This window comes from Saccoglossus kowalevskii, chromosome 21 (genome assembly GCF_978046115.1).
Source record: "Saccoglossus kowalevskii chromosome 21, keSacKowa6.1, whole genome shotgun sequence".
Classification (NCBI taxonomy): domain Eukaryota; kingdom Metazoa; phylum Hemichordata; class Enteropneusta; family Harrimaniidae; genus Saccoglossus; species Saccoglossus kowalevskii.
Window position 1 is genome coordinate 26,601,864 of NC_140661.1, and position 19,127 is coordinate 26,620,990.

At 37.8% G+C, this 19,127-nt stretch overlaps 1 protein-coding gene and 1 non-coding gene across 3 annotated transcripts; both read right to left on the bottom strand.

The window, feature by feature from the left end:
• Positions 1 to 58: 58 nt before the first annotated feature.
• LOC102809100 (melanoregulin) lies at positions 59 to 15,303 on the bottom strand. 2 transcript variants are annotated; one of them, XM_085495459.1, is made up of 6 exons: positions 14,559 to 15,052; positions 5,685 to 5,726; positions 3,924 to 4,092; positions 3,367 to 3,457; positions 2,674 to 2,852; positions 59 to 1,001 (listed from the first exon to the last, which is right to left on the bottom strand). In XM_085495459.1, exons 1-6 carry the CDS (start codon positions 14,738 to 14,740, stop codon positions 888 to 890), a joined length of 777 nt encoding a protein of 258 aa, XP_085351585.1. In that variant the 5' UTR covers positions 14,741 to 15,052; the 3' UTR covers positions 59 to 887. The 2 variants fall into 2 exon arrangements, with proteins under 2 accessions (XP_085351585.1, XP_006821573.2); XM_006821510.3 differs by lacking the exon at positions 5,685 to 5,726 and having other exon boundaries at positions 14,559 to 15,303.
• A 3,570-nt stretch (positions 15,304 to 18,873) lies between these two features.
• TRNAR-CCG (transfer RNA arginine (anticodon CCG)) lies at positions 18,874 to 18,946 on the bottom strand. The gene has a single exon. It is a non-coding gene; the product is annotated as a tRNA-Arg (tRNA).
• Positions 18,947 to 19,127: the final 181 nt, after the last annotated feature.

Below are 19,127 nucleotides of genomic sequence, written 5' to 3' on the forward strand. Positions count from 1 at the left end.
GCCTGCCAATTTTGTTGAAACTATAAAATGACGTAGATATGTGTAATGGACAATGTAGTTAACGTATCAAGTGATTTTATTGGTCAGACCATTTCAGATAAATTGCAGAAACTGTTTCCTTCACCCAACCATACCTTAAAATTTTGTAGCCAGAGCCCGCTCACTATATAGAAATTATCTATAATGAAATGAGCTGTTTTCAAGAATGTAGATATAAATATGGGTCCTATTTCCCCTCCAAATTGGTATAATTATTACATAAAGGTCACAACTCAATAGCTACATGCTATTTTGCGTGCAGAGTTGAGAAAACTCAGCGCCAGTTGTATTTGGTATAAACTAGAGTTTAAAAAGAAATTGTACTTTAGTAAAATATGGGAATGCATTCTGTCAAAACATTGGTATACAAATGCACACGCTTTTGAAGGCTCTGTGGCACATGTCTGCCCCAGAGTAGGCCTTCAAACCTGATGGATTTGTTTACTCCCGACTAATACAAAGAATTTAAAGGGGGGGTCGTTACCTGCGCACGCGCGGTAATTGAGTCCCAAGCGACGATAACACGCGCTAAAACGCAAAGGTTCATGGGTAGACGCTTGTTTGTAAACAATGGCACGCTATGGGCATCTTACGCATGCGCAGGTGACGACTCCCCCGCTTTAGATGAGATTTTCGCAATCTAGCAATATAACTGATCCGCCTGGAAATGAGGCTTTACCGTAATAGTATAATCCGAAATTCTATTATCCACATCGTAACCAACACAATGAACACTGTTCAGTTGATTGTCACGTGATACTGACATGCACCCTCTATATACTGTAAATTGAACGGCTTGTTTACAAAGCACGAGAGTAAGTGAAATATAGAAGGTACTGGTTCAGCGGTCAATCTTCATCTTGATAATCTTGTTCCTCTCCGTAATATTCTTTCTCGCGTGGGTACAATTCTAAGGCTGCCTCGACGAAATCTTCTGCTGTTTCTAAGTCGATTAATCGTTCCTGAAAATAAACATTCGTCGTATGTATAAAGTATCTCCAATATTTTCTGTACATTATATATATTTATATGACCTAGACATGTCTATAGCATGTTATTTTCACATAATGTGTTTTTTAGCGTTGTGACTTCTGAATGCCAATCAGAATGATGCCCGTAAAATTAGAGTTCCACTTAGGCGACTTCTAGCGGCCGACGGCGAGGGCGCGATATCAACATCACGTCAAATACAGTATACGAGTACAGCCGCGGCTTACGTTTACACCCCTTCCCTCCCCTGTTCCGTGAATTTTAAAGGGAACCTCAATCCAAACAACATAATGACCCCTAAAGAAAAAGCTCCACAAATGTAGGAGAATGCAATTTACACTTTTTTATATCAGTTTTCATTCTCTAGATATTCAACTTTTCATCGTTATTAAGTAGTCAGCCATCTTGATTCTCAAGCAAAGGATTATGGGTAAAGTATGACATCATAGAATCTGTTGTCAGAAATTGAGAAAATTATTTCATCTATAACATGAGAAATACTGATGCGAATTAGTTCAAATTTTTGTTGTGCATATTACTCATGTATATAATTATAGTAATGGAAATTGGAGTTTCACAAATACACATAAAGTGAAGATATTGTTAAAAACGTTAAAAAAATAAAAATCAATATTTTAGTTGTGAAATATAGAATGTCACTTTTTTGTCCCCTTTTTGTGCTCAACATGTGATATATCACCTATATAACCTACTCACGTTGGTAAATTGTATACAATATAAGGAAATTTTAGCATTTGGTAGAAAAACATAAAAATAAATATTTTCAATTCTGTTTCCATGACAACTATTTTATAAGCATGGATGGCGCCAGTACATGTATGCTACCAATTTCTAAACTTTCAGCTAATTTGAAGTTCAACTTTTGAAGTTATAGATGAAATCATTTTCTCAATTTCTGACAACAGATTCTATGATGTCATACTTTACCCATAATCCTTTGCTTGAAAATCAAGATGGCTGACTACGTAATACTGATGAAAAGTGGAATATCTAGAGAATGAAAAGTGATACAACAAAACTGTAAATTGCATTCTCCTACATTTGTGGAGCTTTTTCTTTAGGGGTCATTATGTTGTTTGGATTGAGGTTCCCTTTAACTATTATATAATAACTTTATAACTCGACAATTACCATCTGTGGGTAATGTATGGTAAGACAAATACTACAATAAAGAGAAATTCACAATAATAATACTATAAAGAAAAGATTATAAAAAAATCAAATGTTGTTAAATGTTACTTTTTGTATTTTATTTAAGGTATTTAAGAGGAAAACTGTTGTTGCATATGTTTATAAAATTGTTTATTCTATCCTGTTTATTTATTACATTCTATAAACAGCAATTTTTGTTCTTTCTTATAGCGCTCACAGTCCAAAATAACGTGGATTTCATTTTCAACTTTTTATCATTACATTATGTACATATTCTAAGTTTTTCTTCCACTTTTGGCTTCCTTCTTCGTCCTAATTCAATTTCTAGATTATGGTCACTTATTCTGAATTTTGTTAATATTCTTCTCATGCTGAAGTCTTTTATTTCCTCTAGTTTCCTCTACATATTTGTACACAGAACAAGAGAATGCACTGCCGTAATATCCCAATCACTCAAGCGCATATACTCACAATGATTATTAGGTATCGTTGCGACTGTCCCTGCCACCGACACCCTGAAAACATCGCCGATTCCTTGACAAGACGCCCGTATAGGTCACGTGCTTGCACTGATTTTGATATTGTGGAATGTTGTTTGCTGTACGTCGATATCGGGCTCAGTATACCGGTCTCCACCTCGTCGACGAAACCTGGAATTACAGTGTAAATGTGATACCTGGGTAGTTGTAATGGGTCTGTAATTGTTTTATTTACAATGAGCAGATCGACACAATGCTGCATAAATTTTTTTTAAGATGCAATATGAGTGAGAAACTAACAACGCTGTTATAGCACCTAATTGTTTGCTTGATAACACAATGCAATGCGCCGATTGTTTTGCACATGCGTATTAGTGCTTTTTAGGTTTTATACTGCTAGCATGGAAGCAGACCTTCTACCTTCCATGCCACTGCGGATGCTGCAAAAGTTTCAGAATGTGATGTTGTCTGTTGATAGTACACGCTGAACTATTTCGTAACCCTCGTACAAAATAGCGTTTGTTTCAATTTATTGGTTAAAATAATGAACTGCGTAAACGCGCATGCGCTTAAAACATACTATACATACAGTGTTTACCAGCACTCGTGTAAGTAAGCGTAGCTCTAATATTAGTCGAGATACAGTGGTGGTGGTGGCTAAAACAAAACAAAACTATTTACTGACCTAAACCCCGTAAAACTGTTTTCCATCGTTCTTCGATGTCGCGTCTCTGCTGTCTAATAGAATTGATTTCAAGATCATATTGCATCCATTCCTAGTATTCGATATAAGAACAAAAACTTCGTTAATTTTTGTAGTGCATGGTGGGATTACGAGATAATTATGCACGCGATAAGAGCACGTGTAGACGGTGGTATCGATCATTTCTACCTACAAAGTTTCCGCGACAAAAAAACCTCAAATATCGGGCCATTTACTAAAATCTCGCGTGGTGTGTATCTGCCAATATCGATACACTACTTTAAAGGGCTAAGAACTAAAAAGCTGTTAACTCAAATGGAAGTAAAGCAAATCTCACCCCGTCCTAGACTGGATTGCAGTCTGTTGCGATTCCGATGAAAAACTCTTGAAAAATAAATATAAATTGCGTAAACGAGGGGTGAACCCGAACGTCATGTGACTTTCGCGTCCATCCCTCGTTTACGCTTTTATACCCTGGGACATGGAGTCCAGTCGACGACTGTAGCGCTTTAACGAACACGTGCCCTCAACATACGTACCGGTGATCCCGGATGTGCGTCATCTCGTTTCCGGATAATGTTAGATAACTCCATATCTTCATCGCATTCTGTGTGACTTGGGTCGAAAGGTTCGTTCCACAAATTCACATTGTCCGAATCGAATGATTCACACAGTCTGGCAGGCATTGTTGTCATCGGAGGGTAACTACTAAAATGGTTAAATAAATAAAAAGTGTGAGCATATGTGTGGTATATATGTGAATGTTACTCAATATTGAAATGGCCAGTGATAAACCATTACGATAATCAGCGCCCTCTTGCGACGACGTGCTCGTGTGACGGAAAGGAAGACCGTTCACATCGTGTGCGTTGATCTGTTGACATCCGTCTATGGACAAAAATAGCAAAAATTACACACCCGACAGCAATGTTGTTATTTCTATACTTGACGTCATACGAGCGCTTCGTTTCGTGTTTGTCATATACTCAACGTGTAGCAAAACTTTCAAAAAAATGTATGAGGCTTTAAGGTAGAAGCCTACTCATAAATTAAAAAACCCAGAATTTATTCATTTTGTAATAAAATGTACTCCAAGGCAATATAAGGCTATTGACCTAAAAAAAGTTGGGGGTCACCAGCCTTTTTTTCGAGAAATTGATGGTTGTATTTTAGTGGAAAGTCGCCATTATAACACTTTTACCATAGGTTTCTATGGCAGAGATATTATGCAATATCTCAACATTTAGCATAGGCTGAAGAAATCATATATTGTTAATGATGGAGTACCTTATATTGTTCTGAATTATTTAAAAAATCTGGGTTTTGAAAGGTGTCAAAAAATGCATTTTGTTCTTTAACATTGTGTTCTATGGAATTGTTCTAAAAATAGCAATTTTCAAGAAATATTAGGACACGTTTCTCAAAAAGAATAACTGTAACACACAAAATAATGCTATTTCATTGTATCATGAGACATTAGCTTCATGTTTGTACATAATAAACTAATGAACATTGTCATGCGATTTGTGACCAATTTTGTCAAAAATTATGACTAGGCTTCTACCTTAACAAAAAATAAAACAAAAATAACTTTCCGAATATTATCGAGAACTGAAGAACTGTATAAAGAAGAGGGATGCAACAGCAAAAGGTATAAAATACGTAAAGTACACCCGTGTAGGTCCCGGATGTGAAATAACACCTCAGCCAAGAAGAGAAAGCTGCCATTTCGGGTGCTTATAGGATTCAAGTTTGTTGAAGTAAACATTTCTTTCCACAAAAATATCATGTGTAAATTTATTTACTAAATCACCGCGATGATCACCTTTTCTCCGGGCTCCCCAGGTGAACAAAGCCCGAGCTAAAGAAGCTGCACGATTAGAAAAATCTACAGCTCAGAGTTGGAGTAAATCTACATAGGTGCCTGGAGTTGGATTAAGCCTGTGCCTAGGTGCCTGGAGTTGGATTAAGTGTATAGCTAAGTGCTTAGAGTTAGATTAAGTCTGCACATATGTGCTTAGAGTTAGATTAAGTCTGCACCTACAACTACTAAGGATTAAGGATTAAGGATTGACCACATAATTTTTGGATCGATGTGATCTCTGAGTATCACGATATTAAATTCAGAATTATTTATCGATGGGTGGGTCATTTATTGATTCACTATATCACGTGGTTTGATCCAAGAACACATTGACCGACCCATGGCGGGTGCACAGTACTAGTAGCACAGTGAAATAGGGCTAGAGAAGAAACGAAGGAAACTGAGGGTAAAAAGCTTTGGCTTTAAAAAATGTTACCTCGAATGTTTGTTAATTTGTTTTGATCCGTCGTCATGGTTACTGAAAGAAAGAAATTCATTTGCGTTGAGAATATTAGAAAAAAAACATAACATGATTGTTACACACTTCTATGAATGTACAATTATATGCCCCGTGGCCTGGGAACATGAATTCATATTCCCGGACCAGTGTAGAATAGCAGCTATGTAAAACCGCTGGAATAAGTTATAGGCCGTGAGCGACTGTTTATTGGAGGCGTGGCTATGATAATGAGTGTTGTTAATCACTTGCATAGCATGTGTTTACAGAAACCTTCGTGGTTTATTTAAAAGCTAATAACAGTAATTCCCAGAAGCGTTAATATATTGTGGTTCAGTTAGGCCTCAGACACGTTCACACGACAGCACTTCATCGGAGCCCAAAGGCTCGAGCCAGCAAAAATGGCCGTGTGAACGCGTTCGGCTCGAGCCGGCTCGAGCCAAGTTCGGCCCCACTAAACCCTCGGGGTTGAACTCCGATAGGGTTGAGTCCCGGCATGGCTCCAAACGTGTAAACGCATCGGGGTCCAACTATCGGAGCCGAAATCACGCCCTCAATCGTCTTCTTCGAGTAACCTCTCATTTCAATTATGGCGGAGACAACATCTTTCATAATTTCACGCAATTTCCCGCTTGAATAAGAGGTACGCAGCCTAGTGTATAGTAACGAATCATTGCGATAGATTGCTAGCTCGATGGGAAACAAAAAATGGCGTACGAAATTATGCGACAAAAACTTGAAAGAACGACTGAACGGAAACTTTTTAAAGACACTACGCAACCTAGTGTATAGTAACGAATCATTGCGATAGATTGATAGCTCGATGGGAAACAAAAAATGGCGTACGAAATTATGCGACAAAAACTTGAAAGAACGACTGAACGGAAACTTTTTAAAGACACTAAAGATAAAAATCGTAGAAGCGATCGCGGTACGGTGACGTTTTCCTGGTAGGTTTAGATTCTTCCATAGTCCGTCTATGATAGATAAAGAGAATCTGTGATTCTTCCTAGGAGTTTTAATAGATATCACCACATTTGAATAGTTACAAAATGGTAATTTTGCATGACAATAACTTGAGCGAATAGGCTGTATTAAACGTATTTTAGCTGCCGTGTTTCCTGTTTATTCCAGATACTAGTACCAAATTTAAGGTAGCGAGAAGGGAAATTTTCACTTTTTTCTTGATTTTTCAAAAATTGATAAAACGGTTACCCTAGACCTTGATACATCACCCCAGGTTTACAAAAGATCGAAATTGCGAAATAACGTTGCTCAAATTAGTGTTTTAAAACACTAGCAGAAAAGACTACAACTGCCGTTTCGTGGATATTTGCATAATGTTTATCTTTGGAAGGAATTAAATGATAACATCTTATCTGTATACTCTGTTGTTGACGATTCTGATATAACGGGTGATAAGCTTCCAGTTGCAAACAATGCGTGTTTATCTAACGTCCATTGTCAGCATTATTGTCAGTCGAGACTTCGTCGGAGAAACATGGTCATACAGTACTCATTTCGCCCAACCTTCCGCTTTTACATCGACCGCTTATCGCTTAATTTCCGACCATGTGGTCTTGTCCGACCGGAAACCGACTGCATTTTAATCGCGTTTTTTTTTTCGCTCGCTCGCTCATTGAAAACATTGACCGCTTGCCCAAACACTGAAAACTGGCACATGGGTGGTCGAAATGGTGGTTTTGATAGTAAAGTGTGAACATACAACTAGTATTAACTATTATTACATTCTGAACGACACTTCAAATCTAATAGCTGTATTACACTTGTATCGTGAAAGCAACTGAACTGGGACTTCTTGTTACGTGTTTTGGGTGCTTGTTCTAGATGTAATATTTTTATTTTTATTTTAATGAGACAGTTACGTGCAAAAAAGCCTAGGTAACTCCTTTTGACAGAGCAGAGAAACGAGGAAATGTTAGTGATTAATTCCAAAAATATCGATATCGAATCCACATCGGTCCACGTCTGGTAAAAATTGACATTATTTTTTTTAAATTAAGTCACGATCATTGAATGAGCTCGGTCTATACCGTATACGTACCGCAAAAGTGTTCCCACAAAAATATTTTCGACTAAAAACATGTCCTGAAAAAATCGAACAGAGCTTTACATGTATGAATAATTTATTGGGCTTAAATGAAAAACGTGTCAAATTTAGTTATAGCCATAACTATTTGGTGGCCAGTCGATGAACAATTCAAAGTCCTTGAGGGCTGAAAATCATCGACGCTACTCTGGTTTACTTTATTTCACAACTTGCAGAGAAAACCGATTCGCGTGAGCTCTAATGTATCTTAGCCTAGTATTTTCTTTTTGAACTAAGGTCAAATTCCATCAGTTTGTCAAAATATATGTTTTTCAGCGAATAATTTTGAAGCCTGTCACAGCACAAACAACTATGTGAATCATGATCGACGCCGGTGATTGGATTGTACGACGACCCTTCAATTAGCGTCAAATATGCTTTGTTACAACATCATTGATTGGCTGAGAGTCACCTGATCGGAGCACGAACTGGGTCACAGAACCATATTTGTCCGTATTATCAACAGGACTTTGCAAAATAACCACACCCACATTTTTAATCATTTTTAGCGCGGAAGTTGCCAACAAATGTAAAAAAAATCGTGAATTTCATGGATTCGAATAAAATAAAGCAAGCGATTGATAAGGATCATGATTATTAATATTTTCCCCGATGCTCTTCGAATTTTTATTTTTGTTATTTCAAGGTAAGAAATGGCTAGCTGAAGTTGCATAGTCTTCAATGCGGTTGTTTCACCGCGAACAACTCTAGCTCTGTTTTGGGCATGGTTTAGTTTTGCGATGTAAAATAAAATATATATTAAAATAATAATACTTGATTAATTATTTGGGGTTTCAGCCCACAAATTACGGACATGATCTCCATGAATTACGGTCAATGTTTGTCTTCTCTCTCGGCTGATTGTCACGGTGTTGATCGATGCCCTTCCTAAACTCAGTATGGAGAAACCACTGCAACGGGGATCGACATTCCAAACAAACAATCGAAATTATCAACGAAAGACGAGATTTTTCTAGATATTTACAAACATACTGTCATGACAAACATATGTAAAATTAACAAATACACAAAGAGGTGTAATATTATGTTTTATTTTAGGCTTAGAAATATTTTCTTTCACTCAGCCCATGCATGTAACTGCCATTTAGCTTTACGGTCCTTTCAGCATCGGGGGAAAACAACAATAATTATACAAAACACATTGCGAAGACTCAACAATCAGGAAAGAAACCCCAGACAACCCTGTCGTACTTGTGTTGAAATACATTTTGTATTTCACGTCAGAATATTGTTTAAAATAAAATATTCAGTCCAAGCCAAATCGAGTCAAAGGGTCAGGTTGCGTGCATATAATTATATATAGTTAAAACAAAAAGTATTTGAACTTTTGTCAGCTGTTCAACATCTATAAAAACCAGAAAGACAATTATAAGACAATGTGAACCTCGGAAATTATTCTGTTAGTCCGAATTTTAAATGCGCGCGAGCGAGCAGGTGGGCGGTGATATTTCGGGGTTTGCGCGGTCGAAAATAAAGCGGAAATTGTCCGGTCGAATTCAACAAGCGGTCGCAAAAGCGAGAGAAAAAGGTGATTGGAAAGCGGAAGCGGGCGGGAGGTTGTGCGAAAGGAGTACTGTAACTTTGCACAACTTTCTTTTAAATCGTTTTATTTTCCAAGTCAATATTCTATTTTACTAATACATTTTTTTTCTAACGCAATGGCGAAGAAAAGAAAGAAAGCGTTGACAGACGAGGCAAAGAAAAATCTGCCACTCAGTGTCGCACTCTGACACAGCAATTTTTTTTCAAACATCGGCCATTTTGTTTCACCATGAAAACCGTTTTATTAGATGTCTTATCTGAGACACTTGAAGGATTAGCTTGTTTGTAAACTGTCAGCGTGTACAGTGGGACAGTAATGTTTGTCAGAGGATTATCCCTCGTTGTTCGTTTGCATAACAATGGAAAACCCGAACGTTCCTGGAGTACGGACTCAAATGCCAGCAGTTTTCTTCATTTTTCGCGCTCGAGCTTGAAATTATTCATTATCTGACACTCTTTATGAGTTCTATGATATCAGTGGTTAATATGTTTGGCCATTTTTAGTGTATATTTATAATAATGCAGCAAATCTACAGTGTTTTATTAACCAAAACTGTTTTTCGCGTTTTTCTCGAGTTGAAGTTTTGATCGAGAACGACTCATTGGGACCGCCGCCAAATCAAGTGCGTTCGGACTAGGGCATTCAAACTCGCAGTTATCGTTCAAAAGATAATGATGGTGCGAAAAATGTCTGGGTTTTTAAAGAAAATGCGTTGTCACAGAATAATAGTCTGTTAAAGGTGCCAAGTATGAAATAATTTGGGGACAAAAAAACAAACCTGCATAGAAATCGGAATAATAGGTCTTTTGATTATCGGAGACGCATTTCAATGGACTTGATTACGGACAACGCATAACTTTAATTTCACCAGGAAATTCCGCAGTGTGCTCTCGCAATCGCGTACTTAGTCATTTTTACAAGGTTCGCCATTTTTGATGTCACGTGATAATTATGTAAACAATGTCTGTCCAGTTTGTGCGAACTTGCACCTCTATACTTAGTCTTTTGATATATATAACCTAAATTACTGTTCTGAACGAGACAACAGACAGAGAATGTTTTATTTAAAAACGTCATAAAACCTTCTCGCTACCTTAAAATACCAGTCATTGTCTTTTTACCTCCATGGTCAGGCTCCTGTTTTTCCTAGCTCAACAGCATCATGCCATGTAAAAGAAAAAAAACACAAGCACGCCACTAAAATCGTTTTCAGTCACTAATTATTCAAGGGCACTGTTCCGCTCGGCTCTGATCGAACTGAATCTAACTCTGGCAGATCTCGGCTCTCGTTCGGCTCCCGACCGTATGAACGCATTGTAGATAATCTCCTGTTAATCCATGGGAGGAGCAGTAGTTCGGCTCCGATAGAATGTGAACATAGCAATAAACTTGTCTGAGACCTAACTGAGATACATAGGCAAAACTAATAACGGAGCTAATACGGTACGTGTTACGTATCATACTCATTTGCCATTCTTGTACCATTGAACAACGATTCCACGGCAATGACCAGTAATATATTCACACACGCTTAGGGTGCTGACATGCTCGCAACGGTAAACAATAAGCATGTATTTCTATGTTACTACTAGCATGGAGGTAAAAAAGGACCGTCTTTTTTTTGCTCCATGCTACTAGTAACAGCATTGTTAGTCTTTCACTAACACTAGACAGGAAATTGTAATCGTGATATCGCACATACATTGGGGGATGCGTGGATAAATTGACGCACCGTCGAAACCTGTATGGAACAATGCAAGGTATGAATATTTCGGCGAGACAGTGTTGAAATATTCTCACTTCGCTCCTGTACGTGTTTCAGTCAATATGCACAAAATGACCATTAGTGTTGCCGAAGCTCAGGAAGTGTCATCCACGCATTGCTTATCAACTCAGATTTGGAGTTGGTTGTATACATCGGAAGGAATCAACACTTTGGAGAATTCAACAACGATGCGGGGTTAGATCACTGCATACACACACGCTGAACATAACAATACTAAACACAGTACTAATTTCATTTAAAAAATAACTAGAGTTATCTCTGTGGCGACTTTTTAAATTTGCGATTGCGATTGTCATTCTTCGTTGAATCCGCTATGAGATGAGAAACGCATTATGATCTGAGTAAATACTATACTATTTGTGAAGATTAGATTACACACCCTGTTTCAGCGACTCACCATCACGTGACATTGATTGACGACAGTTATTATTCAAGTTTAGCGTTCGTGTTTTTGACCTTTATTCGTCAAAATCTCAACTCGTACACAATTTATTGTCATAAATACAACATATAATCACTGCTGTAATATTCATAGTCACATACATCCACTTTGGTATGAGGTAGAGAAAACACGACTTCACCGGAGCTTGTCTAAGACTGTTTAGACACAGTACGATAAAAAAAAAGAAAAACGTGTTCAGAGTACATTTTTTTCAGGAAAAAATCAAGCGGCGTTGATACTAAACAACGTTAATTATTTAAAATACAATAATTAAATTATAGAATGAGAAAATACAGTTTTGAAAAAGCTAACCTCAGATCTCATATTACTGTGTCTCACCACAATCACCCAATGTTAGCACACGGTCTATGGAGGGACTGTGGTTAGCAGAAACATCTACAAGCGGTGAATTGGCGGAGTAAGTGATATTGTGTGCGTAGCCTAAAATGGTACATGTTTTTCAAGTTCATTCACCCAAGTTGATGATACTTTCCAGTTTGAATATTTATACGTCTAAACAATACTTGGCGTAGGTAAACACCTCGTGGGACATTTAATTAATTGCATATTAGAAATGTTCTACTAAAATATTAAACAAACTCGTGATAAAACTTAACCAACATAATACTATAGGAATATCTTGTCAATGTCTACAGCTATATAAGTTATTTAAATTGCCTGTTACACATAAAAGGACAGTGGTCGTCGCGTAGTGTTTGTTCGAATTCCACGTAAACAAACAATTTTATACGCTATGATTCCCACATCGAATAGAACGCGGCACGACGACCGCCGCCCTTTCAGCGTATCTTTGGTCTGCCCATTTTTGTTGTTGTTGTTGTTGTTGTTGTTGTTGTTGTTGTTGTTGTTGTTGTTGTTGTTGTTGTTGTTGAATAAACATCAAATTTAAACCGGCCTAATAGTCCCATTCTGCAAAGAAGTCCGAGTCGGAGTGTTTGTATATACTGGATCTTTGATGATAGTTGAATCTACAGTTCACAGTGATATTTATTGACTAAGATTAACATGAAAACCCCGTTTAAAATTAAAGTTCAAATTAATCCGTGCGACTAATTAAAAAGAAGTAATTATATAAAAATGCACCTACGCGCGTCCTTTCTTGAGAATTTAGAATATTCCCCGTACCCTGTCGAACATTTCTACATGTCGTAGAACACCGGGCGATTGAACTTGAAACACGTGGTAATTAACTGATAACACTATTTTCAGGTGATACAGTTAACAAATACGTCAACACAGTTTTGCCGTACGTGCTAAATTACATGTATACGAGTACACACTTCTGAAGTTTGAACTTTGAAACCTGACCGCCACAATACCTACACGTGCCTGTGTTTATACTAGACTAACTCGTATATAACAGTGTAATTTAGGAAGATAAAGATAAATTTATTCACACCCCTCGATTGTTTGACAGTACGTAGTCACCGTACAATTTGTTCTCTGTCTTTTCATTGACGAATCGTCCAGTCCACGTCCCAGATTTCAAATGGGAAACTCCCTTATAATAAATTAACTCACTTAAAGTTTTATAATGGATTTTGTCATTTATTGGATTTACTCAAGGACACCGATTATATTGATATTGCATCGGCGATTCTATTCTATTCTATTCTATTCTATTCTATTCTATTCTATTCTATTCTATTCTATTCTATTCTATTCTATTCTATTCTATTCTATTCTATTCTATTCTATTCTATTCTATATGATCGAACTGATATTAAATATGCCGTGAGTGCAATGACATTACATAAGGTCGAGTCACAGTACCTTTACATCGGTGCTTTTGCAAAGTTCTTCAAACCATAACCCTCACATATACATCACACACAATACAATTTGAACAACTTTCATTTTATAGTTCAGTCAAACTTAAACATATTAAATACCAAAATAGTGGTCGTGTTGAAACATTCTGTACGCGTTGGCTTCGAGCAGCAATAACATTGTCATAATTACTAGGCCGCATATAAGTGGGCGATAAAGTGGAATTCGCGTTTTGCATATATACAAAGCATTTGCCCCGGGACACATGTACCTTTAATTCAGGCGGTGATTTATCGTAACATCAACTCTTACAGCCAATCGAGTACGTCACGAAACTCCTGTTTGTACCTTCCGTTCTATAATCGGACATAACAAGGCACCTGTGTTCTGGCCAGGCTAGACGACCCAAAAAACTAATTGTATATAGAGTTTTCCTCAAAATAAATGGACCGTCCTAGCGTCACCACTGTTTAAATCAATAATAGTATTGATATAATTGGATGTTTCGATACATGTTTAACCTTTTTATTCAGAACATTCTTGTTTTAATCTGTCACACTTCCAAGTGACAGCCGAGTGAACACTGTGTGTAGTTCAGTTTCCTCTATTATTAGTCTGAGTCTTGTCTTGAAGCTTGATTTGAGGGAAACAATTGGCTATAGGGAGGGGGGGCAATTTCCTGCTGTTTCTGTTTCGTTTCTATATCCCACTAAGTACAACTGTAGCGGTATTGTTTTTTTGTTTTTTTTTGGTATGTGTTTTCAAACAACATAATGTGTTGCATGATTTTGTAGTGCGAAACTTTCAGCCCGAAAAATTTAATATGCGTTTTGTTTACACCAAGTGCCAGTGAGCGGTAACGAATTAATGCCCCATCCTCTAAAGACGTTACCCTAGTAACATTCCCACTACTGGAGATAGAGGGACTTTGTCCTAATCATCTACAAGTATGTCTTATATTGATAATTGTTTAACAATCACGATCGTTTCCAGGACATCACAATTCATTCCAGCGATTTCGCGCAGGTTAATGCGATTAATAACTTCAAAACCCCCGCCATGAAATCATTTCAAGACGACATGATCTCAAAAGAAAAATACCACTTCGATGCAAGCAGTCTATAAAGTACGCATGAAAAACAACGGTATGTATACGGTACCTTAGCAATCTGGTTCTCTCGTTAGGCTCTATAATCTCCGGGACCGGAGAATCTGCACGGCACCAACAACAACAGTACAGTGTTTCCGTCCATCTGTCAGTCATGGTATCGCTGTTCGGTATGTTCTCATTTTGGTATGTCCGTGTATTGTTATTCTTGAGAACTGGCCCTTTGTTAGACATTTCTATATGACACGGAAATACTAGTTGTACTAGCACCAACTCGTGCCATATCGCAATCGGCGCTACAACTATAAAAAGATGTGACGACACAGACACGCCCCTTTTGGTCCTAAGTATTACGCTGCCTACAACCAACAAATTATTGCCGCGCTCCAATTGTTATTTTAAAAAATAACAACTTCTGAGAATATAAAACGTCAGTAGTTCCAAATACGGATACAGGATTTCTTTTCAAAGGCGTCGTCTCTTGTCGACGGGATATGCTAGTAAATCCAACGAGTATGTATACTCGTGACTTGCGATGACCTTGAACGTGTCTATTCCGTCTTGTCCGTCAGGAATCAGTCTATGCGAGTAGTTCAGATGAATGGATGCAAATTATACTATATCCCGGTCGGTTCGAACAAAGGCACTGTACAGTCGTCCCACTCACGGAGCTCACGTGATCCTACTCGCAATGTTGACTTTATTGGTGGATGACCTGAGGCCAAAACTATTTTCTATCACCATCAAGATTATTCAACTGGCGGGTCAGAGTGCATCCGCCTCGCAGAGTTCTGTAATTCACACCATGATTTTCCATAATTTATATGATTTTCCATAATTTATACTATTGATATTATTCACATGTAAATGTCTACGTAAACCATGTAGGTTCCCCGGGGGTGAGGGTCACTTGTATTATTCATACACGGGTGTAACAAATAAAAATAAACCCACCCCTTGAAACAAATTTACAAGAAACCCATCCCTTATTACATATGCACTAGCTCAAAATCATAGTAAAATGTATCTGTTAATGCTATCACACATTATGATCAAAACAGCAAAAAATCGACCCCTTTGATTCCTAAAAATGCCAAAAACGGACCTCTTACCGTTGTTAAGTTAGTGACCCCCCCCCCCGGGGCTAGGTTCGAACGGATAACCTAAATAAGCTTAGATATGGTGTTCTACGTTCTCGAAGTTGAAACAGCCCTCGTCGCCTAACTAAGTCATACTGTCAGAAGTCATACTGTACCTGCTGTACCATGAAACTGGCCTGGATATGCATTGGTATCTGCTCAATGAAATGTGAACACCGTGACATAGAAGCCTACCTTTGACAGTCTCACGGTGACTTCCCTTCCCACGTGATAGCCAAATCTATGTGTATTCGGCATCTGTCTCATTACAATGGTCGTGAGTGTTATGGGTCCAACTCAATGGCTGTCGTCAAACTATTTGTTCATTTCACCCCATTTGACCCGATAAACAAGTGTACACTGATTCAAGTTTCAGAAAGCATGACAATGGCGAATGGCTGAACACAATACACCTGGGCAACTTATAATTTGGCTGATAAATAAACGCCCGCTTCCAATCGATTAATTAACGGGTTTTAGTGGTATATTTATGTCCGAAATATAGCGCCTTCTCAACGCAATTACTCGAATTCAGGTTTAAAATTTTCGTTGTTTCTAAACTTGTTACCTCGAGCTCCATATATGATTAGGGTACATATCTCATGTTGTATAAGAATGGTGCCTCGCCACTACGTTGGTGATTGCCAATCAAGATGTTGGTCATTTCCCATGCAATATGAGATATTAGTCATGGACGTAGTTTATTCCAAACAGTGTTCGTGGCGGTATTTGTCGCCATGGTGACGATTCATCTCCAAATTTCCCCTGTTCAGATAATGAAAGATATTTTAACGCTAAAAGTCAAATATATCATCTCAAGTTTTCCAGATCTTGGCACGCAAAGCAAACCATAATATGCCTTTTATGTATTAAACTTGCATAGCTTTTACTATATTGACTATTTTACAATATCTGACCAATGATATGTACATAAGAAAAGGAAAGTCATGGATGTCGATGAGTATAGAACTGTAGCTAAACAGTTTGGGGCAAGTTGGGCCATTTTTCCGTAGACGAGGGGCACTGATTTGCTATCCACAGTGGAAATGTCTCAAGTTATGAGTGGATGTCGCGGTCATCCAGCCAGATAATTTGACGCATCAATGTATTACAATTGTCATTACCAGTGACGCTGTGTAGCACGTTCACAGCAATGAACATAGTGCGAGTCCGTGATCTCAATGACAAAGTCTCGGCATAAGTCCGATTTGTCCGGTTTTTATAGCTATTCGATAAACACTAGTAGTATGGTTAATTTGAAAATATCCATTTTCTTCTTAGCACTTCTCACAAATTTTTTTACACACATGTTATTCACTTGAACAACGTCACATTTTGTTTTATGCAAAGCAACGTGATGAGTGAACGCAATTATAATGAGAGGTATAATTACAGTTTTATATTGGGTGGTGATAACCAATCAGAAAGTAGTATTAACAATCTTTATTGAACTATCCGCATAAGGATTTTGATAACATGACAATAAAAAAAAAATACAGAAAAAAGGAAAATCACGACAGAACAAAAATAAAAGCTCCATTGAATAGAATTAGCTAATTGTTGTTTGTGAGGGGGCAGCTGGTTGTATTAATGTTATATTGTTCTCCCTTTGTTTGAATCAATTTACAGATTTCTGTAATAGGACAATGTTCTCAATGTCAATGTTTTGGTGTCTCCCTACTTCTATCTGAAGCACATGCGCACTTATCCCCAGTGTTGTCATGGACACCATATAAACAGTTTGTTTTATTTCTAGATACAGTTCCAGATCAAAGCTCGTTTTAACTCCCTATAAGTACGCACCCCTCTTGTCACGATTAATTGGCTCTTTATAGTATTGATGAAACAAGATTTTAAGTCTTTCTAAAACTGGTAATGTAATTGCATTATTTTTTGGTCCAACACATGCACAAAATTAAATTTGTTTAAGAGATTTTCCATGCCAGTGACCCAATGTTCAATATTATTGTTATCCAGATTTAAACCTAGTTTTTATGCTTCCGCAAGCAATGTATTTTCTTTCATTTTTTTTAATTTCAATCCGGTATGTAATCATTTGTTTTACACTTGGATGTAATAGTGGATATCTGCCTAATTTCTTTAGGCACGCTAAACTAGTGGTCATAGAGTTTTCCTGAAGCAGTGTTTTGAAGAATTTGTTGTGTATTTTTTTTATTTGGAGCATGAGGTTAAACATTTTATCACCGTGGTCACTTATCCAAATTTCGCTACAATAGACACAGCAAAATAGTTTTACCGACGTTGGAGTCAAACATGGTAAGTTGTAATTAGACTGGGATGTTACCTCTATGGATGTTATTTCTACAAAGAGAAGCTGCTTCAGCTTAATCAACGATTTCATGGCTCTATGTTTGAAATCCTCTTGTGCTCTAATTGGTTTAACTTTAGTTGTTATTTTTAGGTATAAATATGTAAGAATGGTACATTTTCAAGTTCAAGACCATTATTTGTAAATTTTATTAACGTTTTCCTTGAGTTATTAAAGATCATAACTTTAGATTTTGCCACGGGTATATTATATTTTTGCATGTGTGTACATTCTCTCCGCAAAATTCTGGGCCACACTTTAGGCGAATGTCTCTTGCATGATAACATCACAATTACGGCAAATGATTTAAATTCTGAGTCACAATAGTCGACCCGCCAGAATAGCGAAAACCACCGTCTCCAACGTGAAAGTTAGTTTGAAAAAAAAATTACATTCGTCCTGACTTTACATGTAATATTTATTTTTGGCGATCTCCACCCACACACGCAGGCTATCAGTCTGGTAATAATCCTGAAGTAAGAATCCACTATATCCTAATTTGCCTCGTTCTTCGGAGAACACTTGGACACTGCGCATGATCTGTTTGCCCACAGGACTGACTAGGGCCTATCACAACCATTGGAAATTGGAAGTAACTTTCCTTTTCAATGATCCTTGCTGTGTTGATTTGCTCTTGTATCGGTGGAGGTCATGCGGATGATCTGTTTATCCACAGGACTGACTTGGGCCTATCACAACCATTGGAAATTGGAAGTAACTTTCCTTTTTAATGATCCTTGCTGTGTTGATTTGCTCTTGTATCGGTGGAGGTCATGCGGATGATCAGCGACATAAATCGTCCATGGAAAATACCCACGTGTGTGAACGATCGAAATAAACTGCACGTACAGCAAGCACGCCCTTGTCAGGCAATTTTAATTGATGATAAAAGTTATAGCCGACGCGAGGGGGATTTGAACCCCCGATCTTTGGCTCCGGAGGCCAACGCCTTATCCACTAGGCCACCGCGCCGTGGCCCGAGGAAGGTGATTTTAAACCTACTTAACAGTTAAAACTGTTTCAGCACAGTATGGTTTTGTGTTTTCCTTTCGGTTGCTCGGTGTTTATGGCTTTTGTACCAGCATGCAAGTCGGGCGAGTCACGTGTGGCACAGTACGTAATTTGAAATGTCGTTCCCGAGCAAACCAGCGAT

What these genes read in the sequence shown, in the direction of transcription:
- LOC102809100 (XM_085495459.1), bottom strand. Translation starts at nt 14,740, where the DNA reads ATGTCTAACAAAGGGCCAGTTCTCAAGAATAACAATACACGGACATAC. An exon ending in GAGAGAACCAGATTGCTAAG is followed by an intron (nt 5,727 to 14,558) that starts GTACCGTATACA and finishes TCTTTCTTTCAG; the next exon opens with TAACCATGACGACGGATCAA. An exon ending in CAAATTAACAAACATTCGAG is followed by an intron (nt 4,093 to 5,684) that starts GTAACATTTTTT and finishes TAACCATTTTAG; the next exon opens with TAGTTACCCTCCGATGACAA.